This window comes from Mesoplodon bidens (genome assembly GCF_964165515.1).
Source record: "Mesoplodon bidens genome assembly, chromosome: 9".
Lineage (NCBI taxonomy): Eukaryota > Metazoa > Chordata > Mammalia > Artiodactyla > Ziphiidae > Mesoplodon > Mesoplodon bidens.
Window position 1 is genome coordinate 8,874,150 of NC_138166.1, and position 17,284 is coordinate 8,891,433.

Consider the following 17,284-nt stretch of genomic DNA (forward strand, 5'->3'; position numbering starts at 1 on the left):
GTTGGTGTCCCTTAGTTACCTACGTGTTGACACTTGAGGTGAAATTATAAAAATTCAGAAGAATTTTCTGAACATGCTTGAACAATTTCAAGAGAATTCTCCCTTTATCTGAAGGAAAATAGAAAAGTTTGGAATTTTAGCCTTTTGAGCTTAGCTGTTATTCTTTGCTTATAGCAGAGTACATATCACAAATATCTGTTTATTTGATTATATGTTGTTTTAGCTGGTAGTTGACATCAGTTTTTCTCTTTTGTCTGTGTAATTGTCCAGGAAAACTCAGTGGTCTCTGTCAGATGAACAAAATCTTTGTCCAAAATTGTGGTGATAGAAAACTCTTTGTGGGAGTTTATTCCAGTCACTGTCTGGACTAATAATTTTCTGTTTACTTCTTAATCTGTAATGCATATTTCCCTTAAGTCTTCCTCCAAGAGCTATAATAGGATTTTTCTGTATTGTGAGTCTCCAAAAAATGAAATTCTGTGAATGAAGCCTTAATTTGACTCTTGATAATTAATTTTTCTTTCCAATCATTTGTATTATAGAATACAAAAGAAAATTAGTATTTTTCTTGCTATATAGCTTTTAAAATACCACCTTTGCTTTCTCCTTTGAAAACACATCTTGAGTTTTAATTTTTTTGACAGCCTCCAGTGGATGGGCCATGATTAGAGCTCAAGACTGATAACATGAGGATGTAATTAATTAGTGGCTTAGGATATAATTATTTAGGTGTTGTTTATGTCCCATGTGAAGAGGAAAAGAAATAAAAAGTATTGTTTATGAACCATATAAAAATCTTGTGGGTTTTTTCCCCCTAGAGAAAGCAAGAAATTAAACTGTTGTTTCAAATATTTTACTTTGTTCAATTTGGGATAATAGACACTTTGTAGTTCACATTTTTTTACCGTAATATATTTTTACTTGACTTGTTTAGGATGTAGTAAGAGATTTTTAAAGGAGTTTCTCTTGGTGCCTGAGAAGAGAAATATTCATCCTTGTCCAGCTATTCTGTCATTTATATCCAGTGACTTAACTTCCCAGCTTCAGTGTTCGGTTTTGACACTCAAAAATTAAATACACTGGATCCCATAAATGGCATTTTGATTATAGGTTAGAGATAAATTATTATAAATTATCTTGAAGTCACATTTTAAGCAGTTTCTTCTCAAGTTTTTGTCTTTGTTTAGAGTCATTTAACATTTATTGTAAAGAAGAATATTGGCTCCTTTGTGAGTGTACAAATGTTTTTTTCCTTCACATTTTGCAAAAAGTACAATGTAATTTTTGGCATTATTTTCACCATACTTCCTACTTGGTTTCTACTTTGAAGTAATAAAACCTCCTGATAAAATATGCTTTTTAAGAGATCTCTCTAAAAAAATATGCTTTGCTCTTTTCAGGGCAATCAGATAGAATATTGAGCTGAAAGTTCTGTTGCTGTGGGAGAGGAGGAAGAAGGAGAAGCTACCTAGCACTGACTCTTCAACATAATTCTCTTCTTTATCTGACTGTCAGCTTTCCCTGGAACTTGAAATGTTGGCTGATTAAAAACTGGGTTCAGTGTTGACATAGGGAAATTTGAGTGTCAAATCAGGACCACCTTAATTGTAATTTTCTTCCCCTGACTTAAAGATAATCTGTTCAATTCCAGAAACTTGAAATATTTAGAGATTAACAAGCTTCTCCCACTTTTCAGGTCATTCCTTCCCTCCCCCCCCATCTCTGTCCTTCTAAGAAATGCAACAAAACCTTATCTAGAGTAATCTTTCACTATTAGCTGCACTTTTTATTACTAGCAAATTTGCTAAAAGGAGAAAATATAAGAGTTTTGATTTTTGTTAACTTTGCTACTACTTATACGTGACTGTACGTGAAATAGAGTTCTTTAGTAAATATTGAAAGTTGATAATAAACTAAATGTATCAGTGGTGCTTAATGGTCTTGGCTGTCATTGCTTGTGTACTGTCCTTCCTACACATTAGGTTTTAGAGTAAACATGTTTAGAGTTAAGTTTTGGAGATTACTACAAGCATAGGGATTTTCTTATTAGTTATCCAGCTGTAGATTTCTAGATTGCTGATTCTGTTTTCATTTTAAAGCAAAAGATGGTATAGTTATAAGGAAAATACAAAACCTTGGAGGACTCTTAGCTCCTTATCCTAATGCTGAAGTAGAGCCTTTTATTTCAAGTTTATAATTACAGTTACTTAAATAAGACGATTATGCTTATGGTTCTTCCTTCCTCCTAGATTCGTCTTCTGGATGTCTAAATGCCTCGACTTATCAGGGTGCCATAGATGTTTATGTCAGCCAACTGGGAAAAGTGGAATTGAAATCCCATAAAGGTTAGCTAAGTAGAATGTTTTATTTTGACATATGGTGTAAGGAAGGTTTTATGTAACATTCAGGAAACAGATGGTCAAATTATCTTATCTACACTGACATAGAGATTTCAATAAAATTTTTCTCTGTTAGAACCTGATTTAAAGAGTGGAATACTAGCCCTCCAGACCAGTGATCTTTGAAACTTTTGGAACAGATGGCCATGAAGACTATCTTTCCTTTTGTAATACAAACAAAAATGTTGTAATTTATTGACTCTTATCGTGGAATTTTTTAGTGTTAGTGTTTGGGTTTTTTCAGTTTAGTTTTATGTTGGAAGTAGAATATTCTTTGGAGGGAAAGTGCTCTCATACATTCTTTTGGAAGCTTTCCTACTAACTTATAAGAGGACCTTCTCAGGCCATTACTCTAGAGTAATACTTTTAAAAGCGTGATCCTGCAATAAAGGTATCACCAAAAGGTCCTGTAAAGTGATTATTGACTTAGTCTCTTGTAGTATCAGGCTTATGATGTGTCTCTTTCTGTAATCTTATTTCTAATACAAATAGCTTATTCTAAGAGTCCAAGTCTTTCATTAATAATTATACACTTTTTAATCATCTGAAGGCTGAATATACAAGTCTTTGTGTGCATGCATGTACATAGATGTACATGTGCATGCTGGCAAGTGACTTGGGTACTTGGAGTAGCTTGGCTATAGTGGCTTAAGTGACCTGGGTTCAGAAAGTTAAGAACCATAGCTCTGTATAAAAAATTTTTTAGAGAAAGTCTGGACGCTCTTGCACATGGGCCAGAACAAGGCTATGTGTATAACAAGGAAAAAACCTCTACAGAGACCAGTTGTTCCTGCTGTTAGTAATTTCTTTGCCATGTTGGCAAAGTTTAAATACTTTAAACCTTAAAGTTTAAATTTTAAATACTTTAAAATTTAAAGTTTTAACACTTTTTAATAGCTTTTTGTCCAGTGAGGCTCTCTTGTCAATGTCAAAATAAAACTACAAACACAGACGTCTGAAACTGAAGTTATTGCTGAGACACAGGTATTTTTTGATTTCTCAAGATCATATTTTTTTTCCTTTTAAATAGGATAATATTATGTTCTCACTAAATTTCTAAGAGCTTCAATAATACTCTTCAGGGTATTTTGTAAATGTCAAAGAAAGTCATATAATTGCATTCTTGTATTATGAAGACCCAAGGAGAATAAACATTACTACATTTAACGTAACTAGTAACAGAGTAAAAGCAAAGTTTTGAATAGCAGCTCTTACATGAAAATTATTTCCTGTTTTGTATGGATGGGCAAAAAAGTAAAACAAAACAAACAAAAGGCATTGCTAATCTTCATCCACTTGAATTATTTTTAACTATTATTTGGATTGTTGTTCCAGTAACTTATTGAAATAGCATATGATGTTGCAAGATTTGATTGGGATTACAATTTTGTGTTTTCTCCTCTTGGGACCATGATACTGGCAGGAGCTTAAAGATAACTGGAAACAAAGATTTCTGTCTTAATTCAGGTCTCTAATTCTCACTACACTTGGGAACAGTAACTTTCTGGAGTGATGGAAAGTTATTCAGGATTCTTTTTTTTTTTTTTTTTTTTTTTTTTTTTTTTTTTTTCTTTTTGCGGTATGCGGGCCTCTCACTGTTGTGGCCTCTCCCGTTGCGGAGCACAGGCTCCGGACGCGCAGGCCCAGCGGCCATGGCTCACGGGCCCAGCCGCTCCGCGGCACATGGGATCCTCCCAGACCGGGGCACGAACCCGCATCCCCTGCATCGGCAGGCGGACTCTCAACCACTGCGCCACCAGGGAGGCCCATTCAGGATTCTACTGCTTAATAGTAAAGACATCTGGAGTCCTTTCCAACTCTGCCACTGTCTTGCTGTAGGGTTTAAGAGCCAGCTACTTGAGTCTCTTAGGCTGTCCTTTCAGCTCCTATGGCCGTTTTGCCAAGTGAAAAAATGTCACAATGCTTGTTTCCTCTCTTCCTATGAAACTTAACATAGTGACCTTATTCATTCATTCAGAAAGGCTGTGTTATGGCTTGAGAGTCAGAACTGCATCTGAGTACTGACTTTTCCACTTAAAAATTGTCCTTGATAAAGCCACTAATCTTAATATATAGTATCCCTTCAATAAATGATGCTGTTGTTAGTATTAGTTCACTTTTTAATTTTTAAAAAATGGTATTGATGTCAATAACCGTGAAGCAGTTTTTGAAGTGAAAAGAGGTTGAAGACATACAGGAGCTCTCCTTTCTAAAGAAGATAGTCTTAGAGATGGGACATTTGGGAAAGCTTTCAAGTCATGAGAATTCTTCATTCACAAATAGGAGTGGAGTTTTAATAGTGATAGTTTTTGCTTTTAAGGATGTGGAGAGAGATGGGGATAGAACTATCTGCATTGCTTAACATTTTTAAAACTCTGACAGATTTAAGATCCCTTATTTAAGAACAGAAAAGAAAGATATTCATAAAATTATTATATTTGATGTATTTAGAGATAATGTCCTAGAAAAAGTTTTTAAAATCTGTTATTTTCTACTTTTTAAAGTATGTTTGGTAGAAAAAACATGTATCTTCTATTCTTCCTGACATTTTCCAGGTTTGTTTTTGTTTTGTATTTTCCTAAAGCTCTCATATCTGTTTTTATGGGCAACTCCTGTTAGTAGTTTACATTTAAACCCTGAGAAGCAATTTGTTTTTTAAATAAGATAAACCAATTGTAGTTATGTGCTTTCTTCCCCCCTTTTTGAGTAGTAAATATGAAACTTCATCAGTCTTAACCCCAGATTTCCAGCTCCCATTAGAAAGGCTGAGAAGATATGGAATTATTTAGTGAAACTTAAGCTTATGTTAACCAAACTAGAAAGCACACAAAGACCCATAAATCAATGCCTTCTAAAAGGAATCTTTACAACATTCACAATGGATGTCATCCTGACCATCTTTGTCCACAGAGTTGGGGTGACTGTTTTATGGGAAAGGCCTCTCTTATTTATTTGATACATGAGAAATAGAGAAAGAAAAACTCCTGAAACAAGAGTGTACTGGTGATTTTGCACTGCAAACCACATAATTGTTTTGAAAAATGATTCCTTCCTAACAGACTACTTTTTCTTATTTCGTCCTTTAGAAGTTGAATTATTGTAAGATTGTAGATGAAATAAAGTTGAGTGTCTTGCTTCAGGTACCCAAAAAGTCTGTAATCCATTAAAAAGAAACGTTAGTCAGTTGAAATTTAAATAAATTTTTGTTATCGCCCTCTCCACACCCCCAACCAAACAAGGTACCACTGAAAGCACAAGAACTCAGGGTTCTGGTTGTATTATAATGATCAGTGAGCTTACAAGTTCTGTAATACAATGAGGTAGCAGTGTATGAAACACGACAGTGGTTAAGAGCATAGGTTTGTTGTCACCGAAGTGGATCTTGATTCCAGCAGTAGCTGTAGTGGAAACTTGAGCAAGTTCTTATCTGTAAAATCGGAATTATAATAATACCTCATAAAGTTGAGAGAGAAATTAGAAGATAATATAGTGAAGGTGTTTGGCTCTTAGTAAATGCTCAATTAATGGTAAATTCTGTCTATAAGCTGCATGTGTATTAAACTTCACTTTTCTGGTATTGGATGAGCTGACTAGGGCTGTTGGCAAAAAGAGAAATAGTAGTTCATGATGTCCTAATGACTCATATTCTTGACAGAAGATACTGCGAATGCCTTGGGAATACCGGGAGTAAGGAAAAGGTACAGCTATTTAAATAAAATAAGCTGATGAGTAAAGACAGTGTATCAAGAGCAATGCTACCTGTTCAATCATTTTTTATAATAGGCTCTAGTACTTTTTATTTCTTTGCATTAATAAGCTCTCCTTTAAATTTATCACAGGATCTGTTCTTGTCAAGGTTGCATCTTCTCTTCAAGCTTATTTACAGTTATCAGGGAAAGAGATTGATGTGAACTCAGAAGTCCATGTTGAAGAAATGGATGAAGCTCATAAAGATGATGGTATAATAATTACTGGTAAGGAGGCTGCATTTTGCTATGTAAGATGAATAGTCATTGTCCATCTATGAGTAGAAATATGCTACATTTAACTGAAGTTTTAGTCTTTATTCCTTTCTAATGTCACATGTTGGTGTTTGACACTTTTTTCTTCCAACTGCTTATCAGTAACACAATTGCAGACATTTAGTTTGAAGCACTCACTATTCCTAGATAGTGAATAGTCATTGGATAAAATTTATTTGAAAAACTTCCCTATCAAAGAGATATTTGCACACTCATATTCATAGCAGCATTATTCACAGTAGCCAAGAGGTAGAAGCACCCCAAATGTCTACTGATGGATGAAAGCAAAAATGAAATGTAATATATAAACATCCAACGGAATACTGTTCAGCCTTAAAAAGGAAGGAAATCCTGTCACATGCTACAACATGGATGCACCTTGAGGACACTATGCTAAGTGAAATAAGCCAATCACAAAAAAGACAAATAATGTATGATTGCATTTATACAAGATATCTAAGGAAACAAAGTAGGGGGAGAGGAAAATGAGTTGTTCAGCCGGTGTGAAGTTTCAGTTTTGCAAGATGAAAAAGTTCTGGAGATCTATTGCACAACAATATGAATATACTTAACACTACTAAACTGTAAACTTAAAAGTAGTTAAAATGGTAAATTTTATTTTATGTGTTTTTTACCATAATCAAAAATCTGAAAACCATTAATTTTTTTTTTTCTTTTTTGGCACAGCTGCTTTCTAATTCTTGGACTTGAAAGTCAACTACAGTTGACCCTTGAACTACAGGGGGTTAGGGGCACTGGTCCCCTGCCCCAGGGCAGTCAAAAATCCACCTGTAACTTTGCAGTCAGCCCTCCATATTTGTGGTTCCACATCTGTAGATTCAACCAACTGCAGATCGTGTAGTACTGTCTTACGTATTTATTGAAAAAATCTGTGTATAAGTGGATTCACATAGTTCAAACCTGTGTTGTTCAAGGGCCAACTGTAAATACATATATTACAGTGTAAGATATAAAGTTAATTTTGTATGATTATAATAAATAGGAGTTTGGTTTGGTATTATGCGCATTGTAAACTTGCTCTTTTAGTACGACCTGACCTTTTAGTACAAATTCTCAGTTCCAGAAATGTGAAGAGCTTTTCCACATTTTTTCTAATTACCTGTGGATGTATTAATGGCTGATACTACTTTAAAAAAATATTTATGGTATAGATAATATATTTATATAGTAAAAAAAATTAATGCTGGCAAACTTTTTAAAATCTTAACCAGAATGACATTGAGAAGGACATTGAAATTACCATGAGGTTTTGATATAGCAATCTATGTATATATACAAGATTGTTTTAAGTTTCTGGTCTCTTAGTTTCAAATGCATTTCCAATATCCTGAATTTGTACTGTCCTCTTCTCACGATTGCTGGTTTTGATATCATGTGTGTGTGGATGATTTCCTACCTTTATTCTATGTTTGCCTTTCCCATTTGTTAGTTTTCTTGTTTCTAATTGTGGCCTTTTCTGCATATAGAAGTTCCTTTAGCATTTGTTGCAAAGCTGATCTAGTGGCACTGAATTCTCTTAACTTTTGCCTGTCTGTAAAGCTTTTGATTTCTCTATCAAATCTGAACATATGTATCTTAAGTATATCATGCCACTCCCCTTCTGGTCTGAAGAGTTTCTGCTGAAAAATCAGCTGATAACCGTATGGGGATTCCCTTGTATGTTATTTGTTGCTTTTCCCTTATCTTTTAATATTTAAAAAAATTTTTTTAATTTTCTCTTTGTCTTTAATTATTGTCAATTTGATTAATAGGTGTCTCAGTGTGTTCTTCCTTGGGTTAATCCTGTATGGGACTCTGTGATTCCTGGACTTGAGTGAGTGTTTCCTTTCCCATGTTAGGGAAGTTCTCAGCTATTATCTTTTCAGATATTTTCTCAGTCCCTTTCTCTCTCTCTTCTCCTTTTGGGACCCCTATGATGCAAATGTTCATGCATTTAATGTTGTCCCAGAGGTGTCTGAGATTGTCTTTATTTCTTTTCATTTTTTTTCTTTTGTTCCGTTCGGCAGCAGTGATTTCTACCAATCTGTCTTCCAGCTCACTTATTCGGTCTTCTGCCTTATTTTTTCTGCTATTGATTCCTTCTAGCGTGTTTTTCACTTCAGTTATTGTATTGTTCATTTCTGTTTGCTCTTTAAAGCTTTTAGCTCTTTATTAAACATTTCTTGTATCCTCAGTCTGTGCACCATTCATTTCCCGAGATCTTGGATCATGTTTACTATCATTACTTCTGAATTCTTTTTCAGGTAGATTGCCTATCTCTGCTTCACTTAGTTTTTCTTCCGTGGTTTTATCTTCTTCCTTCGTCTGTGACCTATTTCTCTGCCATCTCATTTTGTTTAACTTCCTCTGTTTGTGGTCTCCATTCCTCAGGCTTTAGGATTGTAGTTCTTCTTGGTTTTAGTGTCTGCCCCCTGGTGGGTGAAGTTGGTCCAGGGGTGTGTGCAGGCTTCCTGGTGAGAGGGGCTGGTGCCTGCCCACTGGTGGGTGGAGCTGCATCTTGTCCCTCTGGTGGGCAGGGTCATGTCAAGGGGTGTGTTTATAGGTGGCTGTTTGCTCAGGACGACTTTAAGCAGCCTGTCTGCTGATGGGTGGAGCTGTGTTCCCACCCTGTTGGTTGTTTGGACTGAGGAGCCTGCAGCCTGTTGGTGGGGCCAGGTCTCGGTGCCAAAATGGCAACCTCCAGGAGAGCTCACGCTGATAAGTGTTTCCTGGAGCGTCCACCACCAGTGTCCTTGACTCCACAGTGAGCCACAGCTGACCCCTGCCTCCACAGGAGACCCTCCATAACCCACAGGTAGGTCTGGCCCAGGTTTCTATGGAGTCACTGTTTTGCCCTGGGTCCCAGTGCATGTGGAAACTTGTGTACATCCTCCAAGAGTGGAGTCTCTGCTTCCTCAGACCTGTGGAGCTCCTGCACTCAAGCCCCACTGACCTTCAAAGCCAAATGCTCTGGGGGCTCCTCCTTGTGATATCAGACCCCCAGGCTGGGGAGCCTGACATGGGACTTGGAGCTCTCACCCTGTGGGAGGACCTCTGCAATATAATTATTTTCCAGTTTGTGGGTCGCCCACCCAGTGGGTATGGAATTTGATTATATTGTGAAAGTGCCCCTCCTACTATCTCGCTGTGGCTTCTTCTTTGTTTTGGGGTGTAGAGAATCACTTTTGGTAGGTCTGAGTCCTTTTTGTTAATGATCATTCAGCAGTTAGTTGTGATTTTGGTGTTTTTTTGAGAGGAGGTGAGCTTAAATCCTTCTACTGCGCCATCTTGTCTCCAGCCCAGAGGACATCGAAATTAAAGTGTGTATACGTGCACGTATGCCACAGGCTTACCCATGAGATAGTCTCAAGAAAAAGTGTGGTGGTGGTGTGTGGTTATGGTGGCAGTGGGGTGTCTTCATAAGATCAAGTTTCACAATTATTAACAGACACTATATTAAATCTTGGCAGAGAGTAAAGATTATTTGGGGGAGGGAGTATTTTTTTTTCTCAAAAATAAAGTAATTTATTTAATGACCAAGAAAAAAGATCAAGTTTCAGTTTTAAATATTCATTTTATATATCGTAAAGGTTAAGAAGTCAGTCTTAAAAATCATAGAATATTAACAAAAAGCACAGCAGTAATAAAAATAACACCTGTACACTTTCAGATTAACTCAGTGCCTAATGGGTAGACTCTTAGTTACGCAGAGAAAATTTGATGAAAATTTAAGTGTATTAAATGTGGTAAGAATCAATTTCTTGTGATCTGATATCTTGGATTTGATAGGGAGCTGATACAGTTACCTTTTTTGGCCCTGGTAATGTAAAGTAATAATACAAATTTGTTTAATAATGCTCTGAATGATAGCATAATCAAATTATTTTACATAAGTTAAGAATGTTTGAATTATAAATTATTTTTTCATTTTTCTTCTGTAACTCATAGAATCATTTGCCTTTTTAAAATTTAGATTTAGTTTAAGTTGCATTTCAAAACCCTGTTCTCATCATTTCAACCATTAAAAAAAAGACCTTATTAAATCCTCTAAGAACAGTTACTAGTCCTGTCATTGGATAAAATCATTATCTGCGGACCCGATCTCTTTATTAAGTCTTGCCCATTTCCATTCCACTAAACAGGTACCACCTCAAACTTAGTATATTTGAAAACAAATATTATCTTTTCCTAGCCTAGTTCCTCTTCCACTTGTCATCTCTGTTTTCCTTTATTTGTTCAGTCAGTCCCTCAGCAAACATTCATTGAGTCGGGTACTGCTAGAAATTAGGAGTGCAAAGGTAAGAGAATAAAGTATGGTCTCTCTGCCATCTGAGGAGGTTACATCCTAGTGAAGCAAGACAGACAAACCAGTGAATACAATACAATAAATGTTATAATAAAGATAAGTACGTGGTACTGTGAGAGCATGGAGGTAGCGCATCTAAATTACACTAGCATTGTGAGTTTGAGGAAGTGAGACAAGTCCAATATAGCTAGAGTGTAGCGAGTAAGGGCCACAGTGGCATAAAAGGAGGCCGGAGAGTTCGAGAGGGATCAGATCACATAGGGCAGATTTGGCTTTTATACTCTGTGCTTTGCAAAGGCACTGAAAGGTTTTAATCTGGGGTTCATATAATCAGATCTGTGTATTAGATCACTGAATGTTGAGTGGGGAAAAATTAGAAAGGACAATGGTGGATGAAGGAAAAGTTAATTTTAATTAGCAGGTTACTGTAGTAATTCAGGAGAAAGAGTTCAGTGGCCTGGACTCCACAGTGATCTATTTTAAACTAAACAAATGAATAAATAAGCCTTGGATAAATTTTGGTGGAAAAAATTGATATAGGTGTACCTCATTTTATTGTACTTTGCTTTACTGTAGTTCACAGATACAATTTGTGTTTTTCACAAATCGAAGTTTTGTGACAGCTGTGCATGGAGTTGTTTGTTGGCACCATTTTTCCAAGAACACTTGCTCACTTTGCATCTCAGTATTTCGTTTTGGTAATTCTCACAGTATTTCAAACTTTTAAAATTATTATTTGTTTTGTTGATATGTGGTCAGTGGTCTTTGATGTTACTGTTGCAGTTATTTTGGGGCACCATGAACGACATCGCCCGTATAAGACATCAAACTTAATTGATAAATGTTCTGTGTCTTCTGACTGCTCTACTGATTGGCTGGTCCCCTGTTTCTCTCCCTCTCCTCAGACCTCCCTATTCCCTGAGACAGAACAATATTGAAATGGGCCAGTGAATAACCCTACCATGGCCTCTAAGTCATCAAGTGAAGGGAAGAGTCGCACATCTCACTTTAAATCAAAAGCTAGAAATGATTAAGCTTAATGAGGAAGGCATATTGAAGCCAAGATAGGATGAGAGTTACGCCTCATCCAGGTAGCCCAAGTTGTGAATGCAAAGGAAAAGTTCTTAAAGGAAATTAAAAGTGCTACTCCAGTGAACACGTGGATGATAAGAAAGCGAAACAGCCTTATTGCTGATATGGAGAAAATTTTAGTGGTTTGGATAGAAGATCAAGCCAGCCACAACTTTCCTTTAAGCCAAAACCTAATCCAGAGCAAGGTCCTAACTCTCTCCAATTCAGTAAAGGCTGAGAAGGATGAGGAAGCTGCAGAAGGAAAGTTTGAAGCTAGCAGAGTTTGGTTTAAGGAAATAAGCCGTCTCCATATCATAAAAGGGCAAAGTGAAAGCAGCAAGTGCTGATGTATAAGCTGTAGCAGGTTATCCAGAAGATCTAGCTAAGGTAATTAATGAATGTGACTTCACTAAACAACAGATTTTCAATGTAGAAGAAACAGCCTTATATTGGAAGAAAATTCCATCTAGGCCTTTCATAGCTAGAGAAGAGAAGTCAGTGCCTGGCTTCACAGCTTCAAAGGACTGAATGACTCTCTGCTTAAGGGCTAATGCAGCTGGGGACTTAAAGTTGAAGCCAGTGTTCATTTACCATACTGAAAATCCTACACGCCTTCAGAAATTACACTCAATCTACTCTGCCTGTGCTCTATAAATGGAACAACAAAGCCTGGGTGACAACACATCGTTTACAACATGGTTTAGTGAATATTTTAAGCCCACTGTTGATACCTACTGCTCAGGAAAAAAAAAAAACAACGAAAAAAAAGATGCCTTTCAAAATATTACTATGCACTGACAATGCAGCTAGCCACCCAAGAGCTCTGATGGAGATGTACAATGATATTAACGTTTTCATGCCTGCTAACACAGCATCCATCCTGCAGCCCACAGATCTGGATTAAGTTCGACTTTCAAGTCTTATTATTTAAGAAACACATTTTGTAAGGCTCTAGCTGCCGTAGATAGTGATTCCTCTGATGGATCTGAGCAAAGTGAGCTGAAACCTTCTGGAAAGGATTCACCATTCTAGATGCCACTAGAACATTTGTGATTTATGGGAAGAGGTCAAAATAGCAACATTAACAGGAATTTGGAAGAAGTTGAGTCCAACCCTCATGGGTGACTTTGAAGGAAGTCATGACTTTGGAGGAAGTAACTGCAGATGTGGTGGAAATAGCAAGAGAACTAGAATTATAAGTGGAGCTGGAAGATGGGACTGAATTACTGCAATTTCATGATGAAACTTTAATGGATGAAGAATTGCTTCTTATGGATGAGCAAAGAAAGTGGTTTCTTGAGATGGAATCTAGTCCCGGTGAAGATGCTAGCAGATTGTTGAAATTATAACAAAGGATTTAAAATATTACACAAATTTAGTTTATAAGGCAGCAGCAAGATTTGAGAGGATTGGCTCCAATTTTGAAAGAAGTTCTACTGTGGGTAAAATGCTATCAAACAGTATTGCATGCTACAGAGAAACAATGAAAGGAAGAGTCAGTCAATACATCAAACTTCGTTGTTGTCTTATTGTAGGAAATGGCCATATCCACTCCAGCCTTCAGCAGCCATCAGCCTAATCAGTCAGCAGCCATCAATACTGAAGCAAGACCCTCCACCAGCAAAAAGATTATTAATTGCTAAAGTATCAGATAATGGTTAGCATTTTTTGTTTTACTCTTTATAAATTTTTATTATATAAAAAATTTATAAAATTTTAAATTATGCTTATAAATGGATGCTATGAGGAAGATGCATGCTTACCTCATTCATTATTATGAAGTTCCTTAGTCCATTTAATTATTTTTCTGTTATTTGTTACTGTATCTTATACTCTAGCCCCTATTTCCTAAACCAGGAAGGTCCAAATTTTAGAGCAAAGTTTATTTCCTGCCCACAGTCCAAGAATCTGGGTACTGATCAGCAGATTTCTTTTGGAGAGTAGCACATGATGTACAATGAGGTTGGGCCCCAGGTGGATCTGTAGGTTGTCTCTGATATTAGATTAAATCCGTTAAAGTAATAGTACAGAGGGGCTTCAGATAAACACAACTATCTCCTGTGGAGAGAGCTGTATGAACAAGTTATTGGGTTTAGAGAAACTTTTGTTTCATTTTGATTCCAAAACTGGTGCCCAAAAGGCCACAGACCTATTTATCAAGTGGATGGAATAATTTGAGACCTAGAAAATTAAAGCAGATTGCTTTTTCTATGGAGATTTCCAATCTGAAACCCAAGTTTGGAAGTAATGAGCAAACTTTATGTGTGAGTTGTTATTATAGGCAGCTGAGCTCAGCTCTTTTGGGCCTTCCTTACAGAGCCTATGAGGCATAGAAACAGAAATACTCTCACTGCTAAGAGGTCTGGATTGTATCTGTAGCATGATTTCTGCAAGAAACCATGCCAAATAACTTTAGTTCCTGGGGCTCAGGCTTCCCACAGGGTTTGATGTGTCAACCCTGTAATTTTATTTAAATTCCTGCTCCATAGTTTCCCTTGTTGTTGCCGTCACTGATAAATAACTGTGTGTTGTGTAATTCTTTTTTTTTTGAATTTTTGAATTATATTTTATTCTTTTATACAGCAGGTTCTTATTAGACATCAGTTTTATACACATCAGTGTACACATGTCAATCCCAATCGCCCACTTCATCCCACCACCACCCCCACCCCTGCACTGCTTTCCCCCCTTGGTGTCCATACGTTTGTTCTCTACATCGGTGTCTCAGTTTCAGCCCTCCACACTGGTTCATCTATACCATTTTTCTGGGTTCCACATATATGCGTTAATATACAATATTTGTTTTTCTCTTTCTGACTTACTTCACTCTGTGTGACAGTCTCTAGGTTCATTCAGGTCTCTACAAATGACCCAGTTTCGTTCCTTTTTATGGCTGAGTAATATTCCACTGTATATATGTACCACATCTTCTTTATCCACTCGTCTGTCGATGGGCATTTAGGTTGCTTCCATGACCTGGCTATTGTAAATAGTGCTGCAGTTAACACTGGGGTGCATGTGTCTTTTTGAATTGTGGTTTTATCTGGATATATGCCCAGTAGTGGGATTGCTGGGTCATATGGTAATTCTATTTTTAGTTTTTTAAGGAACCTCTATATTGTTCTCCATAGTGGCTATATCAATTTACATTCCCACCAACAGTGCAAGAGAGTTCCCTTTTCTCCACACCCTCTCCAGCATTTGTTGTTTGTAGATTTTCTGATGATGCCCATTCTAACTGGTGTGAGGTGATTCCTCATTGTAGTTTTGATTTGCATTTCTCTAACAATTAGTGATGTTGAGCATCTTTTCATGTGCCTCTTGGCCATCTGTATGTCTTCTTTGGAGAAATGTCTACTTAGGTCTTTTGCCCATTTTTGGACTGGGTTGTTTGTTTTTTTAATATTGAGCTGCATGAGCTGTTTATATATTTTGGAGATTAATCCTTTCTCCATTGATTCGTTTGCAAATATTTTCTCCCATTCTGAGGGTTGTCATTTCATCTTGTTTGTAGTTTCCTTTGCTTTGCAAAAGCTTTTAAGTTTCACTAGGTCCCATTGGTTTATTTTTGGTTTTATTTCCATTACTCTAGGAGGTGGATCAAAAAAGATCTTGCTGTGATTTATGTCAGAGAGTGTTCTTCCTGTGTTTTCCTCTAAGAGTTTTATAGTGTCCGGTCTTACATTTAGGTCTCGAATCCATTTTGAGTTTCTTTTTGTGTATGGTATTAGGGAGTGTTCTAATTTCATTGTTTTACATGTAGCTGTCCAGTTTTCCGAGCACCACTTATTGAAGAGACTGTCTTTTTTCTCCGTTGTATATCCTTGCCTCCTTTGTCATAGATTAGTTGACCATAGGTGCGTGGGTTTATCTCTGGGCTTTCTATCTTGTTTCATTGATCTGTTTCTGTTTTTGTGCCAGTACCATATTGTCTTGATTACTGTAGCTTTGTATTACAGTCTGAAGTCAGGGAGCCTGATTCCTCCAGCTCCGTTTTTTTCCCTCAAGACTACTTTGGCTCTTTGGGGTCTTCTGTGTCTCCATACAAATTTTAAGATTTTTTGTTCTAGTTCCATAAAAAATGCCATTGGTAATTTGATAGGGATTGCATTGAATCTGTAGATTACTTTGGGTAGTATAGTCATTTTCACAATGTTGATTCTTCCAGTCCAAGAACATGGTATATCTCTTGATCAGTTTCTATCATCTTTAATTTCTTTCATCAGTGTCTTATAGTTTTCTGCATACAGGTCTTTTGTCTCCCTAGGTAGGTTTATTCCTAGGTATTTTATTCTTTTTGTTGCAGTGGTAAATGGGAGTGTTTCCTTAATTTCTGTTTCATATTTTTCATCCTTAATGTATAGGAATTCAAGAGATTTCTGTGCATTAATTTTGTATCCTGCAACTTTACCAGATTCATTGATTAGCTCTAGTAGTTTTCTGGTGGCATCTTTAGGATTCTCTATGTATCCTATCATGTCATCTGCAAACAGTGACAGTTTTACTTCTTCTTTTCAATTTGTATTCCTTTTATTTCTTTTTCTTCTCTGATTGTCGTGGCTAGGACTTCCAAAACTATGTTGAATAATACTGGTGAGAGTGGACATCCTTGTCTTGTTCTTGAGCTTAGAGGAGATGCTATCAGTTTTTCACTATTGAGAATGATGTTTGCTATGAGTTTGTCATATATGGCCTTTATTATAGGTTCCTTGATGCCCACTTTCTGGAGAGTTTTTATCATAAATGGGTGTTGAATTTTGTTAAAAGCTTTTTCTGCATCTATTGAGATGATCATATAGTTTTTATTCTTCAATTTGTTAATATGGTGTATCACATTGATTGATTTGCATATATTGAAGAATCCTTGCATCCCTGGGATAAATCCCACTTGATCATGGTGTATGATCCTTTTAATGTGTTGTTGGATTCTGTTTGCTAGTATTTTGTTGAGGATTTTTGCATCTATATTCATGGGTGATATTGGTCTGTAATTTTTTTTTTTTTTAGTATCTTTTTCTGGTTTTGGTATCAGGGTGATGGTGGCCTTATAGAATGAGTTTGGGAGTGTTCCTTCCTCTGTAATTTATTGGAAGAGTTTGAAAAGGATAGGTGTTAGCTCTTCTCTAATGTTTGATAGAATTCACCTGTGAAGCCATCTGGTCCTGGACTTCTGTTTGTTGGAAGATTATTAATCACAGTTTCAATTTCATTACTTGTGATTGGTCTGTTCATATTTTCTATTTCTTCCTGGTTCAGTCTTGGAAGGTTATACCTTTCAAGAATTTGTCCCATTTCTTCCAGGTTGTCCATTTTATTGGCATAGAGTTGCTTGTAGTAGTCTCTTAGCATGCTTTGTATTTCTGTGGTGTCTGTTGTAACTTTTCCTTTTTCATTTCCAATTTTATTGATTTGAGTCCTCTGTCTTGTGTTCTTGATGAGTATGGCTAATGGTTTATCAATTTTGTTTATCTTCTCAAAAAACCAGC

General features: G+C 36.4%; 1 protein-coding gene across 4 annotated transcripts in view; it reads left to right on the plus strand.

The window, feature by feature from the left end:
* The window catches only part of FAM185A (family with sequence similarity 185 member A), a 78,543-nt gene that overhangs the window by 46,635 nt on the left and 14,624 nt on the right, over positions 1-17,284 (plus strand). For 2 of the 4 annotated variants that reach the window (XM_081244108.1, XM_081244110.1), the window contains exons 6-7: positions 2,250-2,345; positions 6,239-6,373. In XM_081244108.1, the coding sequence (XP_081100234.1) occupies positions 2,250-2,345; positions 6,239-6,373 (231 nt within the window). Of the gene's footprint in view, positions 1-2,249; positions 2,346-6,238; positions 6,374-13,333; positions 13,434-17,284 lie in introns of those variants that run through there. The other 2 variants (XM_081244109.1, XM_081244111.1) reach the window with 2 other exon arrangements.